General features: G+C 51.7%; 1 protein-coding gene across 1 annotated transcript in view; it reads right to left on the bottom strand.

Annotated features, from left to right (window-relative positions):
- Positions 1-324: 324 nt before the first annotated feature.
- The window catches only part of DSCAML1 (DS cell adhesion molecule like 1), a 77,663-nt gene continuing 54,260 nt past the window's right edge, over positions 325-23,727 (bottom strand). Inside the window, exons 9-33 of the mRNA XM_030464790.1 lie at positions 21,051-21,329; positions 20,728-20,847; positions 20,453-20,629; positions 16,939-17,138; positions 16,656-16,752; positions 16,413-16,541; positions 15,863-16,030; positions 15,705-15,775; positions 14,580-14,820; positions 13,515-13,661; positions 13,286-13,441; positions 12,406-12,545; positions 11,017-11,170; positions 10,819-10,936; positions 10,578-10,741; positions 10,396-10,494; positions 8,968-9,156; positions 8,597-8,884; positions 8,361-8,516; positions 7,936-7,966; positions 7,563-7,681; positions 7,210-7,362; positions 6,827-7,021; positions 6,363-6,674; positions 325-782 (exon numbers count right to left, since the gene is read on the bottom strand). Of these exons, the coding sequence (XP_030320650.1) occupies positions 325-782; positions 6,363-6,674; positions 6,827-7,021; positions 7,210-7,362; positions 7,563-7,681; positions 7,936-7,966; positions 8,361-8,516; positions 8,597-8,884; positions 8,968-9,156; positions 10,396-10,494; positions 10,578-10,741; positions 10,819-10,936; positions 11,017-11,170; positions 12,406-12,545; positions 13,286-13,441; positions 13,515-13,661; positions 14,580-14,820; positions 15,705-15,775; positions 15,863-16,030; positions 16,413-16,541; positions 16,656-16,752; positions 16,939-17,138; positions 20,453-20,629; positions 20,728-20,847; positions 21,051-21,329 (4,361 nt within the window). The remainder of the gene's footprint in view (positions 783-6,362; positions 6,675-6,826; positions 7,022-7,209; positions 7,363-7,562; positions 7,682-7,935; positions 7,967-8,360; positions 8,517-8,596; positions 8,885-8,967; positions 9,157-10,395; positions 10,495-10,577; positions 10,742-10,818; positions 10,937-11,016; positions 11,171-12,405; positions 12,546-13,285; positions 13,442-13,514; positions 13,662-14,579; positions 14,821-15,704; positions 15,776-15,862; positions 16,031-16,412; positions 16,542-16,655; positions 16,753-16,938; positions 17,139-20,452; positions 20,630-20,727; positions 20,848-21,050; positions 21,330-23,727) is intronic.

Below are 23,727 nucleotides of genomic sequence, written 5' to 3'. Positions count from 1 at the left end.
CGTTCCTTTTCAAAACCACCAACAAGATCAGGGAGGAAAAAAGAAAAAAAAAAAAAAAAAGAAAAAAAAAGAAGTCGCTGAGTCTTTCCTTGTGCCCCTTTCAAAATGATGTGAAATATATATATATATGCTTACATATATATTATATTTTTAAATCTGTAACATCAAATTCTTTTGTGCCCTGGTTTCTTTTTCTGTTCGGAGAAGAAGAAAATAGCTTCATTTATACAAAAGAGTCCGTTATGTACAAGTTTGTTAATTAAATAGAAATGCCGCAGGGAAACGAGCAGCGTCCGTGGCGGGCGGGCGGGCTCCGCTGCCGCCCTACACCAGCGTGTAGGACTTGGAGTAGGCTCCGGCGCCCTGTTTTTGAGACCGGCCCACGCCCGATGTGCTCATTTCTAGGAGCGAGTCCCTGGAACCCCCAACTTTGGAGTGCGGGGGCACTCGCGCCTCGCCGGCACCCGCGACCTCGGGGGCGGTGGCGGCGGCGGTGGGGTTGGCCGGGGCGGCGTTGGCGGAGGGCGCCGCAGCGGTGCCGGCGGCGCCGGGCATGGGGAGAGTCCTCTGAGGTAAGGTGGTTGCAGCGGAGGCCGGGGGAGGAAGGCCCAGGGGCTTGGAACCGGGCTCCAGCGTCAGGTGTCGGCCGCCGGCGTGGTAGGCGCGGGCCAGGTTGCGGATGGAAGCCTCGCGCGGAGGCACCACCGGGCAGGCCTCGTGCGCCTCGGCCTTGCGGAAGAAGGCGTCGGACTTGACGTAGAGCGGGAGGTTGCAGTAGTCACCTGCGAGAGGAAGGAGAGGAGGGTGAGGAGCTACGAGAAACGAGGCGCCCAAGACAGCCTGGCTGGAATAAACGATATGAATTTAAAAATATATAATTTCTATATAATATAATTTATGTATAGAATGATTTTTTACATATTATATATTTATATATTACATTTAATAAATATTTATTATATATTGTATTTATAAAATTCATTACATAATATATAATATATACATATTATATATATAATACATACAATATATAGCATATATATATTTTATATATATACAGCATTGTATAATATATAGCATATTATATAATATGTATTATATAGCATATTATAGTATACTATATATTATATATAGTATATATACACTATATATACTATATATACTATCTATACATACTATATATACTATATATAATACTATATATAGTATATATATAGCGTATAATATGTATTATATAGCATATTATAGTATACTATATATTATATATAGTATATATACACTATATATACTATATATACTATCTATACATACTATATATACTATATGTAATACTATATAGTATATATATTATATAATATGTATTATATAGCATATTATAGTATACTATATATTATATATAGTATATACACTATATATACTATATATACTATCTATACATACTATATATAATACTATATAGTATATAGTATATGTATATAGTATATATATAGTATTATATATAGTATATATACTATATATTATGTATTATATAATATATGATATATATAATATATATGTAATATGTAATATATAACATATGTAATATAACATCTAATATGTCATATAAAATATATATAATAATACATAGTTTATTATATATTGTATATAATATAACTATATATAAATTATATATCTGTATACTGTAGATAAAAACATAGATAATGGATATTACAAATAAATAAAACCTGGTCAAATCCAAACAGATTTTGCTGACTTGTTCCAGATTCTTATGTAATTGAATATATTTGAATATGTTTGCATAATCCTGACACATTGAAAAAAAAGCTCAGAATAGGCTGTTAGATTCTGCCCAAATTGAACAAAATCGAGCAGAATTAAATGGCTGACAGAAGATGTAGGGTTGGAATTGTTACCAATATCCAGAGTTTGGGTAGGACAGGGCAAGGTGTGGATAAATCAGTAATATTGTGACACATTGAGCCAATTTCTGCCAAATTGTGTCAGCTTGGCTTGCTCTACATATGGCTCATTAGCATGCCTATGAATAATCATGAGTATTGGCAGAATAAATTAGAATATATCAGAATATATTAGCACACATGCACTTGCTTGTGCTGGCACTACAAAGCTAGCTCAGAAATTGGGCAAAATGGTGGTGAGGTTAAGACAGAAAAGTGGTAAAATGGTAAAAAAAAAAAAAAAAAACCAAAACCCAAAGCAGCTGCATAAATTTGCATATATTTACATACATTTACATACATCTACATACACATGGCAAAGCCTGAGAATTGGGTGGGGTTTGCCACACTTATGCACAAGTGTTCTACTCGTTTTGGTTGCATAACAATGGCAAATCTGGCACAATCAGCGACGATGGCTTAACCAAGCCTTAATGTATGCAAATATATGCAAATATATTCAAATACATTCAAATACATTCAAATGAATGCGTGGGGAGCTTGGTGCTTCATTTTGGCATAACACAACCCACACTTTTGCATAACAGTGGCAAATCTGGCACAATTAGCAGTGATGGCACACTCAAGTCTTAATGTATGTAAATATATGCAAATATATTTAAATTTATTCAAATATATTCAAATCATTTTGCCAGGAGTGTGGTAGCTTGTTCTGGTATAATACACTCCACACTTTTGCATAACAGTGGCAAATCTGGCACAAGTAGCAGCGATGGCAAGTACCGTGCTTCAATGTAGGCAAATGTATGCAAATATATGCAAATATATTTAAATTTATTCAAATATAGTCAAACTGAATTGTGGGGAGTGTGGCAACACGTTTTGGTTCATTTCACTCTACGCTTTTGCATAACAGTGGCAAATCTGGCACAATTACCAACAATGGCACAACCAAGTCTCGCTGTATGCAAATATATTTAAATATATGTAAATTTATTCAAATATATTCAAATCAGTTTGTGGGAGTGTGACAACTCATTTTGGTATATTTCACTACACACTTTTGCATAACAGTGGCAAATCTGGCACAGTTACAAGCAATGGCACAACCAAGTCTTAACGTAGGCAAACATATGTAAATATATGCAAATATATTTAAATTTATTCAAATATATTCAGACTGAATTGTGGGGAGTGTGGCAACACGGTTTGGTTTAATTTACTCCACACTTTTGCATAACAGTGGCAAATCTGGCACAACTAGCAGCGAAGGCACAACCAAGTCTCAATGTATGCAAATATATGTAAATATATGCAAACATATTTAAATTTATTCAAATATAGTCAAAGTAAATTGTGGGGAGTATGGCAGCTTGGTTTGGTATAACGTCCTTCACACTTGTGCATAACAGTGGCAAATCTGGCACAATTAGCAGCGATGGTGCACCCATGTCTTAATGTAGGCAAATGTATGTAAATATATGCAAATATATTTAAATTTATTCAAATATATTCAGACTGAATTGTGGGGAGTGTGGCACCTTGTTTTGTTTTAATTCACTCTACACAAACCCAAAAAACACATGCACACACCAGAGTTGCCACACTCCCCACAAAATTGAATGTATTTCAATATATTTGCATAGATTTACATATATTTGCATACATTAACTTGTGGGTGTTTGGCTCTGCCAAGATCAGGTGCTTGGCAATTTTGCCTGCTACAGAACTGGGTGGGTTTGTTATACCAAACCAAGGCACCAAACTCACCACACACTCATTTGAATGTATTTAAATACATTTGCATATATTTGCATATTTGACTCATGTGTGCTTGGCTGTGCCAAAACCACGTGCTTGGAAGTTTTGACAGATTTGCCTCTGTTATACAACCAGGGTGGTGGTGTGTTATATCATATATAATGATATATATATAATATATATATATATAATATATATATATATATATAATGATATATATATAATGATATATATAATATATATATATATAATGATATATATAATTTGCCCCACTGCCCCCTTCCCCCCCTGCATATATTATGATAAATCTGCATACATATAGAGTATGGAAATTTGGCATAGCTCATTGGGATGGTTTTGCATACATTTGCATGTATTTGCATGTATTTGCATATGCTTGAATGCACTGACCAAGACTTGGTTGTGCCAGCACCACACCACTGGCTCAGAAACTGTGCCAGGGTGTGTGTGTGTGTGTGTGTCTGTGCGTGGTTATTATGGCAAAAAACCTCATTTTTTTCCCCCTCCCTAAATAATCTGCATATATTTGCCTATATTTGCTGGAGAAAGTTGGCAGGGAGAGCTCATTTATGTGAATTAGCATTCATCTGCTTGTGCCTGAATACATTTGCATAAATGTGTATTTACAGTCATTAATATGCACTGACGTGGTTGTGCCAGCACCTGGCTCCCACCCTCCTGCCAGATTTTGCCACATCCTTCAGTTCTTTGGCTGCTTGCCTCTCTTGCCAGGTATTTGCTTGATGTTCTGTGCTGGGTTTTGTCATACTCAGAGCAGTAGACTCTGCTCGTGCCAGATTTGGCCCTGTTTATGCACATTTGCTTGGAATCTGGCACTGTTTAAAAATACAGCTAAATATTCATGAGCCGGGCAGAATACACCAATGTGTATTTGAATATATTTGAATTGATTGTGCAGGCACCACTGAGCTGGCTGGTAATTGTGTGGGCTCTGATCCCATTGTGCAAACACACAGCAGCTGTGATTAAAATCTGGCAAAATCTGCATATCCTGCCAGATCTGCCAGACTGTGGTGCTAGGTTCTGACTGCAAAGACCTGACCTGATTCTGGAAGGCTGTGCCAGGTTTGCTTTGAATTTGGCCACATTAGAACACAGCTAAATATTAATGAGTCTGGCAGAATATATGAATATATTTGAATATATTTAATTCACCCTGCCAGGTTTGGCCACGTTTTTCAAGTGTATGTGGGCCCTGATTTAAATTTAGCAATATCTGTACGTATATAAAGAGTATGGAAGAATATACCAGCATTTAGTTGACTATATTAATATATATTTGAATTGACTGGGCTGGCATCGCTCAGCTGCCTGGCAGTTACACTGGGTTTGGCCCTGTTGCATAAGCACCATGCCAGCTGTTGCTGGATTCTGCCAAATTCTTGTGAAGATCTTGGAATACACTTCAATAGTTTGCACAAGATCAAAGTAGACTCTCAGATTCTGCCCCATTCTGGTTAGATTTTAATTGATTCAAATGCATTTGCATAGATTTTGCCATATTCTAATCTATTCTAATAGAAAGTAGTATATCTTAAAACAGGTCACCAGCTCAGACCAGATCTGAATAGGTTCTGCAAGGTTCTGCATGATCTTGGGTAGATTTGAATGGATCTGAGGAGATTCAATAGATTTTGCCAGACTGTAAACCATTCTAATATAATTTATTTGAGCATACATTTCAATAGATCAGTTCTGCCTTATCTTGGACAGATCTGAGGAGATTTGCATAGATTTTTCCCAATTTGAACAGATTGCTTCCATTCAAGTCTTTGTGAAACTAACAGAATAAGGGGGAAGCAAGAGACATGAAAAGGGCAGTTGATAGAACAAAAGGAAGAGAAATAGAAGGAAAGATGTAGAAATTAAAGGTATGGGAGGAAGAGGGAAGAATGGTAAAGGAGAAGGGAAGCAACCAGGGAAGATTAAAATGAGAAGGGGAAGAGGAGAGACATTGGAAAATGGGGGAGTAGAAAAGAAGGCAATGGGAAAAAAGAGGAGATATGGGAAGACAGGAGAAAAAAATGGGAAAGAAAAAGAGAAGACATGGGAAGATGAGGAAGAAGGAGAAGGGAAGAGTCATTAGATAATGGGGGGAGTAGAAGGTAAAAAAATGGGAAAAAAAAAGAGGGAAGACATGGAAAGATGGGGAAGAAGGAGAAGGAAGAGTCATGAGATGATGGGGGGAGTAGAAGGTAAAAAAAATGCGAAAAAAAGAGAAGTGGAATGGGAAGATGGGAAGAGACATGGGAAGAATTAGTGTAGGAAAGAGAAATGGGAGAAACATGGAAGATGTAGAAGGGAATGGGAATATGGAAAAAGGAGAAATCAAGGTAAAATGGAAGAACTTGAAACAAAAGGCAAATGGAGGAGGAAAGAAATGTGAGGAGAGCAGAAGCAAAGAGATGCAAAGCAAGGGGGTAGAAAAGCAAATCAAGGGGAGGGGTAAGAACCTATGCAGTGAACACACACAGAGGCACAGCAGCTGCTACTGAAAGATCACTGCTGTGGAGAGTGCTCCTCTCCAGCCTTGCACAGCGAGTGTCTCCTTCAGCACCTTTATTCTTTTATTTTTCTCCATATTACACAGCACACAGCCCAAGCAGCACACAGCCACACACAATGCCTGCTGGTACATACTTTTGCTGGCCCGGTGCGGGATGGGCACGGCCACGCTCTTGCCCCGCTCGCTGTCCTGGGGCTTAGGGGGGGAGGCAGTGAAGCGACAGATGCCAGGCTCCGAAGGGGTGCTCATGGAGGTCATGCTGTCGGCGTTGTCAGTGGTGCCGGTGGTCATCTGGTCCGAGGAGCTGTCAGAGATGAAGCACTCGGTGATCTCGAACTTGGCGTGCTGCAGCTGCTCCTCCAGCTTGGCGTGCTCATAGGCACGTGCCAGCTCCTCGTATGTAGACGAGGCGCTCTCCGTCGACACCATGCTGTTCCGCCCCTTGTCTGGAGAGGAGAGGACACATCAGAACCCCACGACTGCTCCCTGGCTGAGAAAATCCCACTGACCAACCCTAAACACCCCTTGCGCAGTCACCCAGGGGTGTCACCCACTCCCAGCCCCTGCAGGGCACCCATCCTGCTGCCCTGCTCCGTACCGGTGTCCTGAGAGAGGCTGGCACTGTAGCTGTCGCTCTCGGTGACTGTGATGCCGTGCTGGGACCCCACCGTCCTCCAGTCTGAGGTGAGGGTCCGTGCCGGGGTGGACGCCTGGCATTTGGTGAGGGTCCACTGGCTGGAGTAGCGGTTGCGGGTGCTGTGTGCCGACTTCACGCTCTTCCTTGACACAGGGTCTAAGGCACAAAGGTGACAGAATCATGGCAGGTCCCGACTGCCAGGACACTGCCCTGTATCCCTGCAGCCCTTCCTGCTCTTTCTGCTTTACCAGCACCTCCTCCCAGGCACAGCCTGCACTCACTCCAACCTTGCTGCCAACAGGACCAGCAAACCCACCCCAGCCCTCAGGGCCACAGCCACTCACTGGTGCCGGGGCGGATGTCCGACATGTCGATGAGGGGCCCCGTGTTCTGGATGAGAGCAGGGTGGTGCAGCGAGACCCCCGTGCAGAAGCTCTGAGGGTTCACTGCCTGGCTGAACTCTGTGTCCGTCACCGGCATGGTGGCTTTGTCATCTCCTGTGGGAAGAAGCTGGAGCTCAGACCCCTCCTGTAGCTGTGGGTCCCTGCTAGCCCCTGCCCAGCACACCCATGGAGCCCCTGGGAAAGAAGGGGACAGCCTGGGGACACCACCAGCCTCAAGGACCAGATGGGACGCTGGTCCATATCCCTTTCCCTGGCAGGTGCTGCCCCCCATTGCAAGAGAGCACAGTGCTTACCCAGCTGCTTGATGCCTTCCTTGTCCTCGATAAGGAGCTGTACTCGGGGGATGTCGATGTGTAGGCGAGGGCCCTGCGGGGGCCCCTTCACCGGCGTGTCGAAGCTGCGGTTGTTCTTGCTGCCAGGTGAGAGGGGACGCAGTGCCAGGCATTACCAGAGAGGTCACTCAGCCCCGCAGGCTCCAGCCTGGGTGCTGGCACCCACCTGCCTCAACCCCCCAGCAGCTCCCGAGAGCACCAGGCTGCTGGGCTACAGACAGACTGACAGAACCTTCCCCACTCTGAGCCCAAGGCAGAGCTGAAGCCTGGGTTTTAAAGTATCCAGGACCACCCCCACTGTTCACTGCTAAGTACCCACAGCTGAGACACCCACCTGATCAGCATTTCAGCCAAACTCTTAGCATCTGTGCAGGAGACACAAAAAAGAAAAAAAAAACAAAACAAGGGGGAGGTTTTTTTAACAGCTGTTAAAGGCATAACTGGATGAGGGGAGATTTAGGTTAGACATGAGGAAGGAATTGTTCACTGTGATGGTGGAGAGACACTTAACATACTGTCCAAAGAAGCTGTGGCTGCCCCCTCGCTGGAAATATTCAGGGACAGGTTGGCTGGGGCTTGGAGCAGCCTGGTCTAGTGTGAAGTGTCACTGCCCATGGCAGGGGGTTGTACCAGGATGATCTTTGTACCAGGATGATCTTTAAGGTCCCTTCCAGCCCAAACCATTCTGTCATTCTATGATAAGGAGCTTGTGCAGGAAAGCCCAGATCCCCTGCATTCTCCCTCTGGGTCCCATCTTACCTCGAAGCCTCTTCAGCCGCTTCTCCTTCCTCTTCTTGCGGATGATGAAGAGCAGGGCCACTCCCAGCGTGGCCAGGATGACGGGGCAGGCGATGGTGAAGAGCTTCTTCACGTCGTCCCCTTCCCCCTGGGCAGACTTGATCGGGGGGATGGTGCCTAGGGCAGAGCATGGGTGGGTGTGTGGGTGGATGGTGGGTGCTCTCAGGAGCCCCCCATCCCCGTGTCCCCCCACTCACTGCCATCGTAGTCCAGCGTGGCGAACTGGGCGCTCTCGTTGCCGCAGCCGGCGCTGTTGCAGGCCTTCATGCGGAGCTCGTACCAGGTGGCCTCACGCAGCTCCGTCAGGAAAACCTCGCTGGAGCTGTTGGTGCGGAGGCTCTGCCAGACCCAGTTGCCCTTGGGGCGGTACTCCAGGACGATGGCGGTGATGGGGCAGCCCCCGCTGCTCCAGCCCTGCAGGTTCAGCCTGGCGTGCGTGGAGTTGATGTGGGTGAAGAGGTGCTGGTCCTTGCTGAAGGAGGGCTCTGCGGGAGAGGCTCGTCAGGAGGGTGGCTGCAAGGAGGGGATGTCCCCGTCCCCCAGCGGGGCCCCAGCAGGGCAGGCTCACCTCTGCCATGGGTCTTGGCCTCGATGATCTCGCTGATGCGGCCAGCACCCACGCTGTTCTTGGCCGCCAGCTTCACCTTGTACCAGGTGCCACACTTGAGGCTCTCCAGCTTGAAGGAGCGCTCAGAGGAGCTGATGAACACGTCCTTCCACTCCTCGCTGTTGTCCACCGAGTACTGGAGGACAAAGCCTGCGGGGGAGAGGTCGGGGAGGTCACCACAGGGCAGGGCCAGGAAGGAGGTGACGGCCACACCCAGACCCTGGCAGTACCATGTCCCTTCCCTGCCCACACGTCACCTGTCCCCAGCACTCGGCTTCACACGGGAGTGTGAAATGTGATGGATTGGTGCCAGGCTGTAACGGGAGAGGCAGAACTAACCCGCTCCCTCGGGAGGCTGCAGGGAAGATGCTTCTGTCACTGCACACCATCTCCTCTCCCTTGAACAGGAGTGTGAGGAAGCACACGGTGCCCTGGGTGGACAAACCTGCTATGCTGCTGCCAACAATATGCCCAATGCCAGTTTCCCAGGGTTGCCAAAGCTTTGGGTGAGGGACACAGGAGTCCCCCAGGACAGAACACCTCTGCCCCCACCGTAATTGCAATACAAAGTCCTGAACTTTTGAGATGCATTCCTAGATCTGGCTCTTTTTGCAGGTTTTTTTCCCTGTTTGCACCTGCCCAGCACCAAGGCTTCCCTGTAGCTGGAGCATGGGGACACCTGGAGCATGGGGACCTTCCCAGGGTGGCACAGTTCTGCCCGTGGGCACAGGCTCTCCCAGCCATGCCAGGCCAGCCCGGGCACCCCTGCACCACCCACCGTGCCTGCCAGCCCGGTGTCTGACACCAGTTATTTATTTATTTTGTACATGCAGCATGTTTTTAATATTTCTAATCCAATTATAACCAAATTTATCAACAGAGTCCGCTGGAGTGAAAGGCTGCTGGCTGGGGAGATTTGCTTGTAATTACTTTCAGGCTTTTAATTAATTGTAAGCGAGGTCTCCTTCCCGGCTCCCCGCTCCCCCCTCTGTGTGCAGCTGTTTCAACGTATAATTCATGAGGTGAATCAGAGCAGAAAGGAGGCTCTGGAAAGAAGGGATGCTCCTGGAGCCTGCCTGGACCCCCTGGCCTGCTGGGGACAGGAACAAGTCCTGTAGTGTCACGTTCAGGGTGGCAGTGATGCCAGGAGACCCAGAGCAGCCACTAGGACCTGAGCAATTCATGTGTCTCTTGTCCAAAGCACCAAACAAGCTCCCTGGTTGGGGCTGGCAGCCTTCCTACAAGCTCAGAAGCACCAACCTTACTCTGGTGCATTTCTGAGGATTTTTGGAGAGGGGGAAACTGAGGCACAGAGGCAAAAGTGCAGTGTGCAGGGGTGTGTCTGAAAATACATGCTGGGGCCATCCCCGTTGCTGGCAGCAGCCATACCTCGGATGGAGCTGCCCCCGTTGTCCCCAGGAATCCAAGCCAGCGTGATGGAGGATGCCGAGGTCTTGGAGACAGTCAGGCGAGGCTGGTCCGGGGGCACTGGTGGGGAGGGCACAGGTCAGCACCTTGCACAGGACAGGCCCACAGTGGTGCCTGTGCAGGGGCCCCCGCAGCCCACTCACCTTGCACCAGCAGGTTGATGATGATGGTGTCAAAGCCCCAGGTGTTGGTGGCGGTGCAGGTGTAGTAGCCCGAGTCCTCGGCTTTCACCGAGCGCAGCACCAGCGTGCCATTGGTCTGGATCAGGCGGTGGCCGTCCACTGTCACCGGGATGGCAGAGTCCTCACTGCCAGGGGAGAAGGCATCAGCCAAGGGGGACGTGGACAGCAATAGCACCCCGGCATGGCTGCAGCCCCCTGGTACCTGTCCTTGGTCCACTTGATGGCGGGGACCGGCTCCCCAACCGAGTTGCAGGGCAGCCTGACGTCCTTCATCCACGGGGTGGTGACGGTGCCTCCGAAGGAGATGATCTTGGCAGGGGCTTGGGGGCAAGAGGGGGTCAGCCCAGTGAACAGCCCCTCTGTGTGGACCCCCACCCCGAGCTGCCAGCACCCATTGTACCTTTCCCAGCAGGCTCGATGGTGACTTTCTCACTGATGTTGCCGCGGCCAGCGGAGGTGACGGCGGCCACCCAAAGCATGTACTGCTGCCCGCGGTTCAGGTGGGCGATGCGGTAGAAGAGCTGGTCAGGGCTGGTCTCATACTCACTGGGGGCCTGTGGAGAGGGAGGTGGGAGAAGGTTCAGCCTCGGCTCAGGCACCCTAGGCACTGCGCTGCTGGGGAAATCTGGCAAACCAGAGCAGCTCCTGGGAATCCCCACCAGCACCCCAGTATCCCCAGTCCAGGGCATCCCTTGTGCCTTCAATGCCACCAGCTGGAGCTGGCCAAGGAAGGTCACAGGTCCCCAGCCCAGCTGGAGTGATCCCTGGGGAGCTGCTTTGGCTCTTGGTGGGTCCCCACCCCCCTGGGCACTGTGGGTTTGTTCCCCAGCAGCCATTCCCCTCTGCTCGGCTGTCCTGGCTGCCGGCACAAACCGGATGGTGTCGTGATTTCTCCAGGGAGAAATCGGACGGAGCCCGAGGAACAGATGGCTACGAGGGCAGGATCTGTTCCCAAGAAAGGACGCTTCACTGGCTGCCCCCTGAGCTGCAGTGGGGGCCAGGAGCAGAGGCAAGCCCTGGCTGGGCTGCCAAGACCCCTCTGTGGTCCCCAAAACCCTGCATGGGCTCAGCACCCGCACTGCCCATCCATGGCATTGGGGCCCAAGCTGCTGTAGCCCAGGTTTGCTGTGCAGGGAAGGGCTGTCCTGCATGGCCCCTGCCCTGCCAGGGCTGGACCACCACGCTGGAGCTGAGACCCCCAGTGCCTGGGAGGGATGGGGCATTTCTGTCTGCAAACACACGCAGGTATCCGCCAGCTCACCGACTCCCAACACACACTCTTGTGGGGCCAGCAGATGTAAATGTGCCCCACAAGCAGGCACCTATATGAATATTGTATAGTATACATAATTTTTTTTTTTTACCCAAATGACAGTTTTGACAAGATGCCAAGAAAACAATATCGGATCCCAGCGGTTTTACCAGTTGCTTTGATGAAAAGATTATGTTGCCCTGGAAACCAGAGGCTCAGATAGTGAAATGAGTTTGAGAAGGAGCTTTTGATAAGCACTCGTCTGCAGACCTCCCATCAACCTCTCCCTTGCGAAGAAGGGATGGGGCCAGGTTTGATTCTGTTTTATTTTCAGTCCCCTGCTGGCATCTCTCCCCTTCAGGAGCCGGCGCTGGGCAGGGCTGATACCCGAGGGAGGGGACAGAAAGCTGACGGGATCACCCTGTGGGACCTGGCTAGAGGGACCTTTGCTGCCACCAACACCTGCCAGCAGCCCGCCCTGCTGCTCCTGCCTGGCCAGTTTGGTGTTCCCCCATCACACCCCACAGATCCCCGTACCGGCTGCCCCGAGCCGGGGCTGGAGCAGAAGATGGTGTACTTCCGAATGATGCCGTTGGGCTTGGCCGGTGGCAGCCAGGACACCACCACGCTGCTGGAGGAGGATGGGACAGCTTTGATGCCAGCCGGGGGACCTGGAACTAAATGCAGGAGTGTGGCAGAGCTGGCAGTGGGAGGTCTCTGCCCAGCACCCCACAGCAGTGCTGGCACCCCGACATGCAATGGCTTTTCCACGCCAGCATTGCGCTGAGACAAAGTGGGAACAGTTCTGCAGGGAAGAGGTCACCTCTCTGTCACCAGGACACCTCTCCACGGGTGGCTCTGGTCGCCTGCCGAGCCAGAAGCAGGAGGGTTAATTGCAGCCCAGGCTCTGGTTTAGAAACCGTGATTGGCTTTTAATGGTGTCTCCTTAATCCAGGAGTGGCTCAGCCTTTCCCTGCCAGCTGCCTCCCAAGCATCTGGTGCTCCCGGGTGGGCAGCAGGGCCAGCCCAGGGCCCGGGGAATCGCGCTGATGGCATTAAAGTAGGGCAGGCAGGGGTCTAAATATTTAAATATCTGCACTTAAGGAAAAGAAGAAAAGCCAAGGGGAAATGTCCTGCCCGTGGCTGTACCCAGAGAGTTCCCCCATCCCTCCCAGCCCTTCCCTCACCAGCACAGCAATACAGCGTGCTGTAGGCACCCAGCTGTGGCACTGCCACAACCCTCTGTGAGGGCAGCAACCCCGAGCAGGTGAGGGCTGTGTGGGGCTGGCTCCTTCCCTTAGCCATGGCTCATGGCTCCACCATCTTGCTTCTAATAACAGGTATTGCGGGTGGTTTCTCAGCAGGGTAAGAGGAGAGCACCCCAGCACACCCCCACACCATGGCCACCACCACTTACTGTCCTCCTTGGTCTGGATGTAGAGCACGCTGCTGCGGGCGCCGTCTCCAGCCTGGGTGTAGGCCAGCACCTGCACGCTGTAGTTGGTGAACTTCTCCATGCCCCGCAGCTCCACTCGCTCACGTGTGGTTGTGATGTTCTGCATCTCACCCCACTCTGTGGGGAGACGGGGCCCGTCAGCTGCCACCCAGCTGGGTCCCCTTGTCACCTGCTCTCCACCAGCGCTCACCTCCATCCATGTAGAGGGACCAGAAGATGACCCGGTACCCCTTGAGCACCCCGTTGAGGGTGCTGCGCGGGGGCTCCGACCAGGAGATCACTGCCACGTCCGAGGTGATGGAGATGGCCCGCACGTTCTCGGGGGGCTGGCTGGGAACTGAGGAGGGGATGGATGGGGAGGACGATCAGCAGGAGGATGCAGATGCCAGGCTGAAAGAGCTCCGTCCCACAGGCCAGTTGCCCCAGTGGCATCCACGTGAGACCCCACCACTCTGCTGCCCCCTCTCCTCTGGCTGCTTGACCCCCTGAGCCACCATGTGGAGCACCAGGGCTGGGTGAACGCAGGCGTCTGCCTCCCACACGCAGCTTTGCTCCTCCTGGGGCACTGAGGTGGGTGCAACCCCTGTGCTCCTGTGGGCAAGGAGGGCACTGGGACACACCGTGCTTCCCCACAAGGGGAGAGCTGTCTGGATGCAAGGTAATTAGATCCTGTTGCCCCATAAGAGGTAACTCTAATTTTTATGAGCATTTAAATGATAATACATCACCATAACAATCCTCTTCGAAAATGATTATTGTTTCATATTACTTAGGTGTAAAAATATAAGCACCATGTAATTAGGGACGGAGTATAATAAACTAATACAGATAGTCCGTTTGAACAAAATTAAGGTAATATAATTATGGAAAAGACACTATTGCTAAAACAGGGGCCCCTGAATACCCCAGGAGGAGTGCTAATGCAGCCAGGAAATGATCATGGTTTGACAGGCTAACGAGAGCCTTAATTAAGTAAGAAAAACTGCTGAGCAAACGCACTGCAAAACTTTCTTCTTGTTGTTTTTAAAACAACTGAGGGACCATTGGTGATCTCTGCTGCAAGGAAACCTCCCTGGCACTTCAGCAATGTCTAAATCCACCTTGAGATACTACTAGTCAAGCCCGAAACCCAGCAACAGGGTGTCCTGACCTCCAGCCACATGTGTGCAGCCCGAGGCTGCTGGTGGGCTGCCACCACCCAAGCTGGGAGCCCCCCAAGCAAGGACCTGGCAGGGAGAGCCATGGTCAGCCTTACCATCCTCCAGCGTGGTGGCATTGATCTCGCTGGACGATGGCCCCGTCCCTGCCCGGTTGAAGGCCTGCACCACCACCCCATATTGAGCAAACTTCTTGAGGTTGTCCAGCGTGTAGACCTCGCTGTCCCCCGTGGCCTTCATCTCCACGATGCTGTACTGCCCGTTGCTGCCTGGGCTGTTCTCCCGGTAGCCAATCTGGTAGCCACGGATCACCCCGTTCTGCAGCTCCTTCTTTGGTGCCTAAGGAACGAGGTGTGCAAGACAGGAGGTGTCACATGGGGTTACACCTCACACATTCCACCTCTCCCTCGCAGCTCTTCCCAATGCTTTTCAGTTTTCTCTCCCCACACTCTTGGGCTAAGGATAAAGGATCCAGAAAGCCCTCAGAGGCCCCCAGGGGGGAGGGTGTTGGTGGGACAGCAGGACGTGCCTGCCCAGTGCCATTCCCCACCAGAGCAGCCCAATGGGAGGAGGAAAACCCCCCACATCCAACAGCCTTAAAAACCTGCGGGGCCGAGTTGAGATCAATCTTAACAATATTTCTCTGAAGCATTAAGAAATCAATAGGGTTGATTGCAAATTTATGTTACAAAGCTAGGGCGATCCATCTTACTGAAATACTCTTAAAACGAAGTGACTTATCTTTCAAATGAATCTTATTTTCCATTAATCTGTTTTTCAGTGCTTAAGAGGAGGGGAGAGAAGCAGGAACCCTAAATTTATTGACTCACCAGTTCATTCCAAAGTCCTAACTTTATAATCAATTTTATTTTTCATTATGCACCTTTGGAAAAATAAATCTGGTTCTAAGTTTTATCGATCTTTGCTCAAACACTTTGCAACCCGGCGTCTCAGTTTTTACATATTTATCCTCTCTCCTGTGGCCCCCCACAGACATCCTACGAGATAATGAGCTTGTTATAAAACATGATTAACAAGGACCCCATGCGATGCTGCACGCCCAGCCTTCAGCTTCCCATTTTGACCAGGAAATTCTTCCTGGCCCTCAGACCAGGATAAAACACCATGTCCCCGCACAAGCTGCTGCCACAGAGGCTTGGGACAACGTTTGGCCAAGCCCCAGTGGCCAGAAGAAGCCCGCATGCCACCCTAGCCCTGCTCACCTTCCAGGTGACCTGGATGCTCTGGGATGTCATCGGCTGCAAGGTGACATCCATTGGGGGCCCATCAGGAGCTGCAGGAAAACACACCCAAAGGAGCATTGGTGGGGGCCGCCCCTGCCCGCCAGCCCCCTACCCACACCGCCAGCCGGGAGCGGCACCTGCTTCCTCCGTGCTGATGGTCAGCTCCTTGCTGGGCTCGCTGCGCCCGATCTTGTTGAAGGAGTACATGCGGATGCTGTAGACGGAGGCCGGGTGCAGGTCCACGATGTTCGCCTGGTTGATGGTCGGGGAGATGTTGCGTGTAGACTGCTTAAAATCCCAGGAATCTGGAAGAGCAGTGGAGTGAGAAAGGAGGATCAGCACCCCAATCCCCTCCTGGACTGTGCTGCACCAAAGGCCGTGCTCAGGCAGGCAAAGTCCCTGAGACTCTCAGGCTTTTGTCCCCAGGCCTGTGGAGAGGTGCCACTTCCCCCTTCCTTGCTGTTGTGCAGTCTGGGTTTGGCTTCTTGCAAATATTTTCGCCTTTAATATTCCCTTTCAAATGCTCCCATCCAGCAGAAATTAACATATTTCATTAATGCTGCTCTCTCCTTTCTTCATCAAAGGAACCAGGATGCACAATATTCCCATGGAGACAGCCCCATGCCTCCCTGCAGAGTCCCCAGCCGTGGTGCTCACTGGGAACCACCCTGGTTGGCCATCACCTACCTGACTTGTTCTTGTACTCGATATCGAACCCGGTAATGATGCTGTTGCCATCAAACCGCTGTGTCCACCGCAGGTTCATGCTCCGGGCTTTCACCTCACGGATCTCCAGCTCCGGGGGGTCAGGGGGCTCTTGGGGGACACATGGGCAGGTTGAGGATGGGAGGGAGAAAAGCCCCCCAAAAGCAGGGGGACCCTCATGGTGAGGCTCTGCACCCCAAGGCTCATGCATGGGGGAGCAATTACCTTGAACAGTGAGCTGGATCAAGCCTCTGTCCTCACCATAGGAGTTGATGGCATGGCAGGAGAAGAAGACTGAGTCCCCACGGTCAGCTGGTTTCAGCTACAACAGTTTTGGGGAGAGACAAGGAGCCACTCGAGAGTGAGTGGCCCCAAGCACCGTAGCCCTGCCTTCCCCTGGCATCGCTGCCCATTGCCACGCTGCACCTGGCAGGTCACCCTCATGTGGTTTTGCCACCCAGCAAGAGCCCCATCAGCCTGAGGGTGTCGCAAGACCCTTGTCCCTCACCTTGAGGGTGGAGATGACCTCGTCACCGTTGTCCTTGGTGGTGATGGCATAGCGCATGTTGCGGTCGGGGTCGATGACGGTGTCGCCCTTCTCCCAGCGGATGATGATGGGCCGCTCGCCCCGGGCGGTGCAGTTCAGCTCCTTGCTCTGCCCCTTGATGGCGATGGTGGTGTTGGGGTGGGAGGTGATCATGGCCGGGACTGTGGGGAGGCAGGGGGTCACCCAGGGGACAGGAGGTGACACCTGCGGCTGCCGGCCCTGGCACAGCCTGCAGACCCCGCTGGCAGGGTGGTGGGTGCTGGTCTCAGCCAGAGGCCAGGCAGCCCGGAGCGGAACCGTTTCGCCGCATTATACAGCTCAGGATCATAAAATAATGAAGCAGATAAATTTTATAATGCATAGCATTACACCGGGGTAGACAATAAAACGTGAAAGACAAATAACCAAGCGCACACTATAATGAAGAGAAAGCCTCCAGTCTGAGACGTGCGGGTATGAATTATTGACTAAGGTTTTACACTCCCGAGGATGAGAGGAAGAATGTTTTCCATCACAGATTTGCATAATTCACTCATATAAACCTGGGCAGAACATAGAGTGAGGTTTCACACCACCAAGGCTGCCTTTGCCTTACAGATGCCAGAGATAATTTTTTTTCCCCATAGCCACCTGAAAATGTGAACCAGGATACTCCCAATAAGGCTGCAGCACCCAGGGGGACACAGCCTGAGTCAGGGATGGCCCTGGGGACAGTGTGTCCCTTTATGCTGGTGTCTGCCTGCAGCCCTGGGTGCTCAGGACCATCCAGCACAGCACAGAGGATGGGCAGCACGGTGGCTCTTTTGGCAGCCAAGCCTTGATTTGCTGGGCACATGGGGGGCTCCCTATGCAGTGGGCACAGCAGAGGCTGGGGGGCAGCCTGGGTAAGCAGAAAAAAATGTAATGCATAAACAAACAGCACTGCTGAGTCCCGCAGTAATATATGATAATGGGAATCCGCAAAGGCAACACACACTGCTCTAATGGGACACCAGAGGCTCTAATGAGCTACGACTTCTCGGCTTTCTGTGGCAATGTAATTCAATTAACAGCTAAGGAAACCTTTCCTCCTGAGCTGCTGGTATTTGTGGGGTGCAGGGCAGGTGCCCACGCGGCCAGGACTGAGCCATGCCCAGGACATGACCCAGCACAGGGCCGGCCAAGAGAGGGATGCTCTGACCCGCTGTGCATCACAGTTGGAACCAGTGGTTCAGGGCATGGGAAATGAGGAGCTACATGAATCAGAGCAAGGCTTCTCCCCACTCCCATCCCTGAGGTCTCTGCCTGCAGCCCACCACCACCCCTCTGGCTCCCAGCATGCACAGCACTGTGTCAGGACACCCACAGCCAAGTCAGATCTTGGCACCATTGTGGGACTTTGCTGTCCCCAGCACCTGCCACCAGGACATCAAGAGGCCACTCTACCAACTGGGTGGGCACAGGCAAAGGGTTTGTGCAGGGCAGAGGGGCAGGACAGCCCCACAGGGCTGTGATGGCCCCAGGAGAGGAGATTGGTTTCAGGCTCTGTTGCAGTGAAATGCACTTATTGATGTTTGATTAAAGCAGCTCCTTGGATGTAAACATATCGGCTCTTCTCAACTGCCAGGGTCCCAGGAGGGCGGTGCAGAGCCCAGAGAGGGGAAACAGCAACATCAACCAAAAGCAAACCTTGATGAACCATGCAGGCAGCCATGGTCCCCAGGGCACCGAGGGGACACCTGACACCTGCCCCACAATGGAACCACTGGGGCTGCTCACAGCTGTCCTACGTCCCTGTCCTTGGAGACAGGGACATTGCTGGTGCTGGTTGCTGGTTTCTGCCCAGCACAGCAGCAGCTGGAGCCCTGTGCCAGCCCTGCTCTGCAGACAGCCTTCCCCCCAGGAGAGCTTTGCCTCCGAAGCCTTCTGTGACTGCCTGTCCTGCCTGTGCCCTCTCGTGCTCCCCTCGTCTCCTGTTGTTAACAAGGCCCTGACAAGGGGCTGGTCCAGCTCACTGGGCAGAGATAAGCCTGGGTACAAAGGGGATTGTCAGTCCTGGCTCACTCTGCCGGGCTGGGGCATGAGCTGCTTCGCAGCTACTGGTGACAACTGAATGAGAATGGTGACAAGGGTGACAAGGGCTGTGCCTGCCTCCCCCGCCCCCCTCTCTCTTGTTTAGAGATGGCTCTGTGATGTTAATTTGATTGCACCCATTTCAGCTTCCTTTCTACACTGATTAGCCAAGTTTCACCTGAAGCATGAGATTAATTCAAATTGCATGGAAGCAATCAGTTATGCTCTCGCCACACAGCAGCAGAGTGACTCCCCAGCCCTAGAACCTGCCCATCTCTTTTCTCCCCAAAACCTTTGACCCCCCAGGGCCACCTTCACTGGCCGGTACCAGCCAAGCTGGCTGCTCTCCTTGCCCACCTGGCAAACAGCCCACATCCCCGGGAAGGGATGCTGACTGCTCCCCTCTCCCTGCTGACCCCCTGCACGCTTTGTTTGGGCTCTGATTAACTTCCATTTAGCTCCGTCCGCAGCGTCCTGACTTTCCAGGAAAGCCAGCACTGATCTGGCTTTAATTGGCCTGACATTTCACTAAACAAACAAAAACCCAAATCCGAAACAAAACAAAGAGCCCCATATAATGCTTAATTGGCTGTGGCGCTCTGTCTCCCTATTCATCCAAACCTTTTCAAAGGCTGTGAGGTCTCCGGGAAATGTAGAAGCACATGCATAATAAGGTTATGTGCTATTCAAGTCAGCAAGCAACCTGTCCTGGGATGCAATTACGGCAGAGAGCGGGGACAAGGCAGCAGTTCAGGCTCCCAGACTCCTGCACGCTCACTTGGGATTAATCGCCTCGACTTTGTACCTGCGCCTTATTGAAGTGTCTTGTTTGAAGTCGCTCGCCTCGATTCATCAGTTGGCAGGATAAATTAAACAGATGACAGGGAGGGGGGCAGAAACCCAGGGAAGCAAAGCCTGGCTGGGGAGGGGAGAAGCCCTGAGAGAAATGTCTACTGATGCTGGGGAAATCAAGCACTTGGCTGGGGGGTAGGCAGTGAGGCGCCGCCCAAGCCCAAGATGCTCTCACACAGCCTCGTCCCCCCCCATCTGCGACCCTGCTCCATCTGAGACAGGCAGGAGCTGGTCCCCACTCCACCATCCCCTTTTCAAGATTTGAACACTCACGGCAGTAACAATCAAAATAAAGAGAGAGGAGCTGGAGATTATGCATTCTACTGATAGCAACAGGAGAAGAATCCAATAATAAGCGCAGTTCAAACATGGTGTCTAACAACACTTCCCAGCCCATCCCTGTCAAATTAGCCCAGCTATTTCCTTTCCTCCTGTATGATGTAGATTGATTGCCTGCTCTTATTAAGGACAAAGTGTGTTTAATAGCAAAAAGGAAGCAGGTCTCTAGAGGAGGGGAATCGATGCCCTCCCTGTGCCCCTGCATCGATCCCGCTTGGCCCCGACTACTCACTCTTCACGGTGAGGAACATGGACTTGCTGATGTCTGTGCCCACGCCGTTGCTGGCCTGGCAGAGGTAGTACCCGATGTCCTCCTCCAGCACGTGGCGGATGAGCAAGGAGCTGTTGGGCAGGATCTGGATACGTCCCGTGAGGGGTATGGGGTGGTACTGCTGGGGGTTGCCGCTGCCTGGGAGGGGACACAGGGATGTAGAGCTCAGCCCAGGCAGAGGAGTGCTTGCAAGGCTCCCAGCTGGGCCCCTCCATGACCCCGGGGCTCACCCCTACCTTTTGCATGTTTCCACATGACTTTTGGAGGGGGGTACCCATCGACGGAGCAATTCAGCACCCCGGCTTTACCATAAATGCCATCTTGGTTGTTGGGTTGGACCACGAAGCGAGGAGGCACTGCGTAATGAGAGAGAGACAAGAGGTCACAGCAGGCAAAACCCCATCAGCTCCTTGCAACTGCTCCCTGCTGTGGGCACACTGCTGGCCCTGCTCCTCATCCTCCTACCTGCTTCTGCACCATCCCTGCAGCCAGAGATAGCTTGACCTCATCCCTTTGCTCTGCTCTTTGCTTTCCACCCTCCCAGCCCCATGGCACTCACCCCGCACGATGAGCTGCCGCTCCCGGCTGACGGTGGCAGCGGCGTTGCTGGCAATACAGGTGTAGTTCCCGTTGTGCTTGAGGGAGACACTGGAGATCTGCAGGGAGCTCATGAACTCCTTGCTCTCGATGGTGACTCCGGAGCCGGAGAGGATGACGTGCCCATCCTTCCTCCAGGTGATGTGGATGGGCATGTCCCCAGAGGAGACCACGCAGGGGATGTAGAGGAGCTGCCCGATGGAGGCTGGTGGGAACTCAAAGGGCTGGATCAGCGGAGGGACTGTCAAGGGGAGAGGCAGAATGTGCTGGAGAGTCCCCCTCGGGGAAAGAACTCCCAGGGGTACACGGGCCACAGCGGGGCTTGGGGGAGATGCTGCTCCGGGAGGAGAAGCAGCCCAGAAACCAAGGCCAGCTTTTGTTTTCACCAGTAAAGTGGCAGGGGAGAGCCAGAGATGTTGCTGAGAAGATGACAGTGGGAAGACATCTCCCACCTGGCAGGGCCACTACGCCAAGAGCAGGATGGAGAACTGCCACCCTGCTCCAGGGGAAGCCCCGGCCGCCCCCTGCACGCGTCAGCCGAAATTCCGCCTCAGCATTTATCTGCTGGCACTGAAGCAATTATTAGATGGATGCTTTTCTTAAAGGCACTGGATTCAGAACCAGCCATTATCTTTCTGATAACTTAATTAGGCAACCGCAGCATCTCTGGCGATGTGGGAGGGGGAAGAAAGCGGAGAGAGGGAGACAATTAGCTTAACAAGGCTCAGCACCTGGTAGACGAGATCCTCTTTCTGCAGCCTCCATAATTAAATTAGCAGGCTGCCAATTGTCCCCTCGGCAGAAAGAAGCTGCCCTCCTGTACAGGTGCAGGAGCAGCTCCTGGCATCACCATGCACAGCCCTGGGCTCCCACCTACTCCCTGAGGTCCCCATGCTGGGTCCCAACCTGGCCAACAGCTCCATGGAACAGTGGGTGAGTGGGACCCCTGGGCTACCAGCCGTGGCAGGCAGGTGGGTGCAGGCAGGGCTGGCCTGCCCCTTCATTAGCTACAGCAACGTGGCTTGAGCTGCTGAAGCCATGGAGCCAACACTGCCTGTTTTCCATAATTAATGAATAATTAATTGGGAATGCACTGCAGTCTATTGCAGAGCAGGGATGGGCTTGTGGATCCACGCCTCCCCGAACACGCCCTGCCGGCCGCTACTGAGCTGCCAGGGTAGGGACAGGCTCCCTCGGCACCAGAGCGTGCCCTGCCCGGCTCCCCCCAGCCAGAGCCTGCTCAGCACCTCTCCCCCAACTCATCCCCCAAGTGTCTGTGGAACAAGGAGCTGTCAGGACACTCTGGAGGAGGCTGGATGCTGGACCATGCTGCTGGGAGGCACAGAGAAGTGCTGCTCCTCACTATGGCATGCTACTCACTCTAACCTGTTGTATTTATTCTCTCTGCTCCACTCTGAGGGTCTTCCAGGGCCTCTGCAATCATTTTCCACAGACCCTTCCAAGGGCTGGGTGTAGCTCTGGCACCCATGCCACAAGCAGAATGAAGCCATCTGGCTGCGGCAGAGAATGAGCCACTGGCCCACACCGTACTCCACCCACCCACCTTCCACAGCTTCTCACTGTCCATGAACTGAGTCAGTAAATTCAGATTCAAAGGGTTGGCTAGCTGCTTCCCAGAATATCTGGATCCTCATCTGAACTTCAGCATCCTGCATCCTCCCAGTGCCAACCCTGTTACTTAATGCCACGCATACACTTCCCAATAGGTGCTCTCTCCACACTGCCTGTCCCATTCATCTCAGGGGAAGAGCAGCCTTTACTCAGCTACGGCCTCTTTGCAAGCCCTGGGGTTGCCCATAAACAGGAGTTTGTACAAGGTGAGGAAAGCAGGGGACACAGCAGACCCCAGGAAGAGATGTCCTTCCACACTGCCCTTAGCCAGGTTACCCGCAGCCTGCTCAGAGAGGAGTGTTAGCTAATCAAGTGGCAACATCTCTAATCAGCTTGATGCACTCTCTGCTAACCTGATTCCTAATAAGAAAATGGTGGACAGGAGGGGAGGGAGGGGGGATCAGAGGAAAATCCAGTCCATAAATGCCCAGCTGGGTGAGATGGAGAAAGACAATTGGCCATCTCCATCCCCAGCGCCGCTGTGTTTGTCTAAATGATTTACTGCAAACACAGAGCTGGCGACGGGCAGGGACAACCCCACAACTCTGAGGAGGGGAGGTCCAGGAGTGCTGCACACTCGCTGCACAATCTCAGCGAGGCACTGAGAGGGGATGCATCCGGCTCAATTCATTAGGACTGATAGCTCCCTCAATGGGGCTGAATAATTGATGGACTGGAGAAGCTTTTAAGATGTTCTGTGCGCTCGGAAGACCGGGAGTATTATTTTTTTAAAAGCTAACACACACAGAAAAACATCAGTGAAGGTGATCCGAGCAAAGGTTAGATGTTTTAATATGGTATGTTTACACCGTAAATCCTTGCTCTATGGCTTGTCAGGGGAAATGGATACGGACTGGCTCGGGGTTGGCTGCAGGCACACAGGCAGGACCAGGTCGCTGCTCCTAAGGCTGCCATGCTGGGAGCTGAGCTCCCATGGGCTGCGGAGCACGGTCCCATGCCACACTTCCCTGCCCCTGTCCTGCAGTAGAGATGTCCCCAGCATGACC

This window comes from Calypte anna, chromosome 24 (genome assembly GCF_003957555.1).
Source record: "Calypte anna isolate BGI_N300 chromosome 24, bCalAnn1_v1.p, whole genome shotgun sequence".
Classification (NCBI taxonomy): Eukaryota; Metazoa; Chordata; class Aves; order Apodiformes; family Trochilidae; genus Calypte; species Calypte anna.
This window is presented reverse-complemented; position numbering and strand designations above follow the sequence as displayed.